The sequence below is a fragment of the Orycteropus afer genome, unplaced genomic scaffold, assembly GCF_000298275.1.
Source record: "Orycteropus afer afer isolate SDZICR_OR568_19922 unplaced genomic scaffold, OryAfe1.0 scaffold00342, whole genome shotgun sequence".
NCBI classification, from domain to species: Eukaryota; Metazoa; Chordata; class Mammalia; order Tubulidentata; family Orycteropodidae; genus Orycteropus; species Orycteropus afer.
In genome coordinates, this window is record NW_006921929.1 from 3,302,813 (window position 1) to 3,310,198 (window position 7,386).

General features: G+C 39.1%; 1 protein-coding gene across 1 annotated transcript in view; it reads left to right on the plus strand.

Moving 5' to 3' along the window:
- LCT (lactase) overlaps positions 1-7,386 on the plus strand; it is a 98,477-nt gene that overhangs the window by 28,236 nt on the left and 62,855 nt on the right. The window contains 1 exon segment of the mRNA XM_007952500.1: positions 1,127-1,206. Within this exon segment, the coding sequence (XP_007950691.1) occupies positions 1,127-1,206 (80 nt within the window).

Genomic DNA, 7,386 nt, shown 5'->3' on the forward strand with positions numbered 1-7,386 from the left:
TCTTCAATAGTGCTTTGCTCATCCGAGGTCTCTTTCCTTTCCATATAAAGTTAGTGATTGGTTTTTCCATATCCCTAAAGAATGTTGATGAGATCTGGATTGGGATTGCATTTAATGTATAGATTGCTTTGGGTAGAGCTGACATTTTCACAATGTTCAATCTTCCTATCCACAAGCATGGATGTTCTTCCATTTATGTAGATCTCCTATGGTTTCTTGAAGTATTTTTTTATAGTTTTCTTTTTACAGGTCTTTTGTGTCCCTGGTTAAGATTTATTCTCAAGTATTTTATTGTTTTGGTAGCTATTGAAAACGGTATTGATTTCCTTATTTCTTTTTCAGCAATGTCTTTGCTGGTGTAGAGGAATCTAACTGATTTTTGGATGTTGATCTTATATCTTGCTACGATGCTAAATCTCTTGATAAGGTCCAGTAGATTTTTGACTGGTCTCTTGGGTTTTCTAGGTAGAGTATCATATCATCAGCAAATAGGGATAGTTTGACTTTTTCCTTACTAATTTGGATGCCTTTGATTTCCCTTTCTTATCTTATGGCCCTGGCTAGGACTTCCAGTACTATGTTGATTAGAAGTAGTGGTAGAGGGCATACTTGTCTGGTTCCTGTTTGCAAGAGGAATGGTTTCAGTCTCTCTCCATTGAGTATAATGTTGGCTGTTGGTTTTGGCTAGATGCCCTTTATTATGTTGAGGAATATCTGTTCTATTCCTATTTTGCTGTCTCTTAGCTACTTTTAAGAACTGTATGGTCCAAAGAACAACAGCAACTCAAAAGATTAGATAGGAACCTTAGAAGGTAGTGTATTTATGTTAATGGAGAAAAGACAACTTAGATAAGAAGGGTGAGAATGGTCACACAACTCGAAGAATATAATCAGTGTCACTAAGTGGTACATGTAGAAACTGTTCAACTGGTGTGTTTTGCTGTGTATATTTTCAACAATAAAAGAAAATAAAAATGTAAAAAATCTCTCAGCTGGGATAAATTCAAATGAGGGATTTTTTCAAAGATCCTTTAGAAAGATTGGTAGAGAATGTATTCCCAAGTGACTTTTGTGGTCAGAGCCTCCTCCTGTCCTCCTCACCTGCTTATTCTCTGGTTATTTTCAGGTGGAAAGCTTTCTGTGGTCCTACCAGCTGAAGAGATTGCTGAGTTCCTGCTAGAACCATCCACATCTATGCTTACCAAGGTGATGAGAGACACAGGAAATAGCATCTGTAACATCCAAGCAGAGTTGCTATTTTAATTTTACAAAAACAAGAGAAGGTTTTGTCTGTTGGCTTGACATTTTATAAATGCCTCTTCTGAATGGTGCACATTCTCTAGATTCCTAATTATTTCAAAAAACAAAATCTCATTTGTTGTAGTTTCCAGCAGGCCAAGTGTCAGCTTGCCTACATGAAGAAGCCAAATGACTCTGTTGTTCTGACTTTTGATAAGAAGAGAGTCTAGAACAGCTTGTGAGAGAAGAGGTTCATTTATAGCAAAACAAATACTAGGGTAGAGAGTTTTTAAAATGTGCTCCCTAGAGTACCTATCCTGGTTTCTCCTCCTCTAACTAGAACTTTTTAACTATATTTTTAAAATGAAAATATCTGAGAATTAAACAGCTCTGGCCCAACAATTGTGTCTTCAGGGAAGGATTGAAAACACCAGAAAACCTCCAACTGCAGCCTGACAAGATGTTGGAGATACCACACTGTTCACTGATGTCTGCACTGTGAGGGCCCACATGTCCAGAGTTTTCAGATTTACAAGTTCAGGAATTTAAAATCCAGGCATGATAAGGCTCTAGATAACCAACTCAAAGGCTGATTGTGAGACCAAAACCCATTTAAATTAATTTACAATGGAAGATAAGGGCTATCAGTGCCGGACTCAGGTCCTTCCTGGAAAGTCTACTCAGCAGACCAAAGTGCTGACCAGAAAATTGCTTGTCGAGCAATAGCCTTTGATCTGGTCCCTCTGCAAAAGTCCTTGTCACACAATGTATCTGGATTAATCTTCCAGAAGTACACTGCCCTCAACTGGTATCAATTCCCCAGGGCTTTCTAGAGTGTGGCTCCCTCTCCAGCTCCACCTTCTATTTGTATACTATTACAGATACAATACTATGCTGTCTTTCTTCTCTCCTATATTCCCCACCCATTGTCTATCCTGTCCCTCCTGCCCTTCCTTAGATATCCTAACACAATTCTGGTGATTATTTAATGTCTGTTTGTTGTACTGTGGTGAGTAGCATGTTTCTGTAATGCCAGATGTCACTGCTATTTGAAATACCAGCAAGGGCACCCATGGTAGACAGGTTTCAGTGGAGCTTTCAGACTAAGACAGACTAGGAAGAAGGATGTGGCAGTCCTCATCTGAAAAAGTTGACCACTGAAGACCTTATGAATAGCAGTGAACCATTGTCTGATATAGTGCCAGAAGATGAGCCCCACAGGTTGGAAGTCACTCAAAATATGACTGGGGAAGAGCTTTCTCCTCAAAGTAGAGTTGACCTTAATGACATGGTTGGAGTTAAAGCTTTCAGGACTTTCATTAGCTGATGTGGCATGACTCAAAATGAAAAGAAACAGTTGCAAACATAATAATTGGAATGTGGAATGTACGAAGTATGAATCTAGGAAAATTGGAAGTTTTCAAAAATGAAATGGAACACATAAAGATCGATATCCTAGGCATTAGTGAGCTGAAAAGACTGGTGTTGGCCATTTTGAATCAGACAATCATATGATCTACTATGCCAGGAATGACAAATTGAAGAGGAATGGTGTCACATTTATCATCAAAAAGAACATTTCAAGATCTAGCCTGAAGCACAATGCTGTCAGTGATGGGATAATATCCATATGCCAACAAGGAAGACCAGTTAATACAATTATTATTTAAATTTATGCACCAGCCACTAAAGCCAAAGATGAAGAAATTGAAGATTTTTACCAACTTTTGTAGTCTGAAATTGACCAAACATGCAATCAAGATGAATTGATAATTACTGATGATATTAAGGCAAAAGTTGAAACCAAAGAAGCGCAGGTAGTTGGAAAATACTTTAGTGATAGAAATGATGCCTAAGATCACTTGATAGAATTTTGCAAGACCAATGACTTATTCATTACACATACCTTTTTTTTTTTTTTCAACAACATAAATGGTGACTATACACATGGACTACACCAGATGAAAAACACAAGAATCATATTGACTACATCTGTGGAAAGAGGTGATGGAGAAGCTCACTATCATCAGTCAGAACAAGGCCAGGGGCTGAATAGACCCTCGGTTGTTCATATGCAAGTTTAAATTGAAGCTGAAGAAAAGTAAAACAAGTCCACGAGAGCCAAAATACAAACTTGAGTATATATCACCTGAATTTAGAGACCATATGAAGAACAGATTTGACACATTAAACACCAATGACTGAAGACCAGATGAGTTGTGGGATGACATCAAGGACGTCATACATGAAGAAAGCAAAAGGTCATTAAAAAGACAGGAAAGTCAGAAAAGACTAAAATAGATGTCAGAAGAGACTGAAATTTGCTCTTGAACAGAGAATAGCTAAAGAGAATAGAAGAAATGATTAAATAAAATAGATGAACAGAAGACTTCAAAGGACAACTTGAGAAGACAAAGTATTGTAGTGAAATGTGCAAAGACCTGAAGTTCAAAAATGAAAAGAGAAAAAGACTCTCGGCATTTCTCAAGCTGAAAGAATGAACAAAAAATTCAAGCTCCAAGTTGCAACATTGAAAGATTGTATGGGTAAAATGTTGAAAAATGAAGGAAGCATCAAAAGAAGATGAAAGGAACACAGAGTCACTGAACCAAAAAGAATTGGTTAACATTCAACCATTTCAGGAGGTAGCATATTGTTTAGAATGAATGGTGTTAAAAAGAAGTCCAAGCTGCACTAAAAGAATTGGCAAAAATCAAGGCTCCAGGAATTGACAAAATACCCATTGAGATGTTTCAACAAATGGATGGCAGCATTGGAGGCACTCACTTGTTTATGCCAAGAAATTTGGGAGATAGCTACCTGGCCAACCAACTGGAAGAGGTCCACGTGTGTGCCCATTCCAAAGAAAGGTGATCCAACGGAATGTGCAAATTATTAAACAATATAGTTAATATCACACACAAGTAAAATTTTACTGAACATAATTCAAAAGTGATTGCAACAGTTTATCGACAGGGAACTGCCAGAAATTCAAGCTGGATTCAGAAAAGAACATCTAACAAGGCTTAGCCTTACTGATGTAGATGGATCTTGGCTGAAAACAAAGAATACCAGAAAAATGTTTGCCTGTGTTTTATTGACTGTGCAAAGGCATTCAACTACGTGGACCATAACAAATTATAGATAACATCGAGAAGAATGGGAATTCTAGAACTCTTAACTGTGCTCGATATGTAGATGACATGACCTTGCTTACTGAAAATGAAGATGACTTGAAGCACTTACTGATGGAGATCAAAGTCTTCAGTATGGATTACACCTCAACATAAAGAAAACAAAAATCCTCACAACTGGACCAGTAAGCAACATTATGATAAATAGAGCAAAGACTGAAGTTGTCAGAGATTTCATTTTACTTGGATCCATAATCAACACCCATGGAAGCAGTAGTCAAGAAATCAGATGTCGTATTACACTGGGCAAATCTGCTGAAAAGACCTCTTTAACATGTTAAAGAGCAGAGATGTTACTTTGAAGACTAAGGTGCTCCTGACTCAAGCCATGGTATTTTCAATAGTCTCATGCATATGACAGCTGAACAATGAAAAAGGAAGACCAAAGAATTGATGCATTTGAATTGTGGTGTTGGTGAAGAATACTGAATATACATGCAATAGATTGCTAGAAGAATAAACAAATCTGTCTTTGGAAGTACAGCCGGAATGCTCCTTAGAAGCAAGAATGGCCAGACTTCGTCTCACCTACTTTGGTCATGTTATCAGAAGGGACCATCCCTGGAGAAGGAAATTAGTGAAAAATTTGAGGGAAGACCCTCAACAAGATGGATTGACACAGTGGCTATGACAGAAAGCATGCCAATGATGTGAGGATGGTGTTTGTTCTGTTATACATAGAATCTCTATGAGTTAGACTCAACTTGATGGCCGCTAACAAAGCAGCATGAGGTGAATCTAATCCCCATCAAGCTTTGAGAACCACTGGCTTAAATTTTTCTTACAATTCTTCTGGCAGCTGTCTCTTACTGTAATTGATATATTTACTTAACAGTCCCTGTTAAATTGTAAGCTTCTGTAGATTTTATTCATCTTTGTGTGTGTGTATGTGTGTGTTGTGTGTGTGGTGAAATATACACAACAAAGCATTTGCCAATTCAATAATTTCTACATGTATAATTCAGTGACATTGATTACATTCTTTATGTTGTGCAACCAGTATCACCATCCTTTTCCAAATCATTCCACCAACCATTAACATAAACTCAATGCCCACTGGCAAAAACTCCCTCTTCCCCCTCCTTTCTATCCCTGATAATGACTAATAATCTTTATTTTCTATATATTTGCTTATTTCATATAAGCAAATCATTTCAAATAACTCACACAGTATTTGTGCTTTGGTGACTGACTTATTCATTCAGTATAATGTTTTCAAGGTTCATCCAGGACTTCATTTCTTTTTATGGCCGAGTGGTATTCCATTGGGAGCTCTGGTGGCATAGTGCCTAAGGCATTTGACTCCTAACCAGAAGGCTGGTGGTTCAAACCCCCCAGCCACTCCTCGGAAGGAAGACTGGGCAATCTACTTCCATAGAGATACTGCCTTGGAAACCCAAAGAGGGGTCGCTATGAGTCAAGATCGACTCGACAGCAGTGAGTTTGGTTTGGTTTTTGGTTTTAATATTCCATTGTATGTATGTGCCACAATTTGTTTATTCATTCATCTTTTCATGGACATTTCAGTTGTTTCCACATTTTGGCTATTGTAAAAAATGCTGCAATGAACATAGGGGATTTTAAACTCCAAACCCACTGCTATCAAGTCGATTCTGATTCATAGCAACTCTTTAGGGCAGATTAGAACTGCCCATAGTTTGTCCCAGGCTGTAAATCTTTACAGAATCAGAACTAGCTGATCCTTCTCCTGCAGAGCGGCTGGTGGATTTGAGCCATTGACCTTTTGGTTAGCAGCTGAATGCTTTAACCACTTGTGGTGGTCATGTTTTTGTGTCAACTTGGCTAGGCCCAGCTGAGTGGCTAGGCAGCTGGATGTAGTATTCCCCATGATGAGACTGGTGATCAACTCCATGGTGGAATCTACTGTGAGCAACTGAGTTGGGTATACCTTTGGGAATGTGGTCTGCTTCCCATATATAAGCAGCAGCTTTGGGAATGGTTGCTAGCTTATGGCACACTTGGACCCTGCACGTAGCTATGTCATTGTACAGCAGACTACCATGCTCTGCTGACCTTGAGACTTACAATGGACTTGAATTAATGGCCTGTCGTGTGGTTTGGTAACATCAGGACTATGCCATTTTATTTGTCAACGTTGGGCTTGTTAGCCTCAGCAGCCAGTAGCTGTCTGAGTGAAGAGATGCCTCTAGCTTCAGTGGGCCAGGAGCAAGAGGCAGAGCCCTAGGTTGAAGGGCTTTCACCCAGCCCCTACAGCCTGGCACTTTGAACTTGGACTTAAAGCCTCCAAAATGTAAGAATAAACTCTTGTTTGTTAAGGCCATCCCATTTGTGGTATATTCTTATCAGAGAGGAACTAGGTAACCAGAACACCACTACACCATCAGAGCTCCTACAGGGGAATCTTACCTTTAAATGTGCATAGTGAATTTCGAAAGTAGGAACTCCATGACTGTTGCACTGAATTGACAGTGCTGAGGTAGGTGAGGAGGAAAAGGTCCAGGTTGTATTGCCAGAGTGGAGCAAGCAGAGGAAAGATGTTAAGTGTTTAGTAAACACTGATGATAACTTGAGGAGCCAGTTCTGAATAAGTTTTCAAAGGTCCACAGTGCATTTAGTCCTCACTATATGCCATTATCCATAGCAATGATCTAAGCCTGGCAAGAATATAACTGGAGCAGCCAACCTGAGGGAAGCAGTGAGTGAATCACAGTGATTGCTTTAAGTGTTTAGACATCTGAATCTGAAGTTCTTAGTGCTTGGAGGTAAACAGATAGAAGAGAGAAAGTGGCTCATGAGCAGGTCCATGAGAGTTCTTTCTCTGCTAATCGAATGGGTCAGGCTAGGGGTCAGTGTGGTGAACTCTGAACAATGGCCTGAAATTATAACAAAACCAAAAACCTATTAGGGGGAGGCGGGGCAAGATGGCGGACTAGGCAGAAGGATTGCACAGACCCTCTTCAACAAAGAAAAG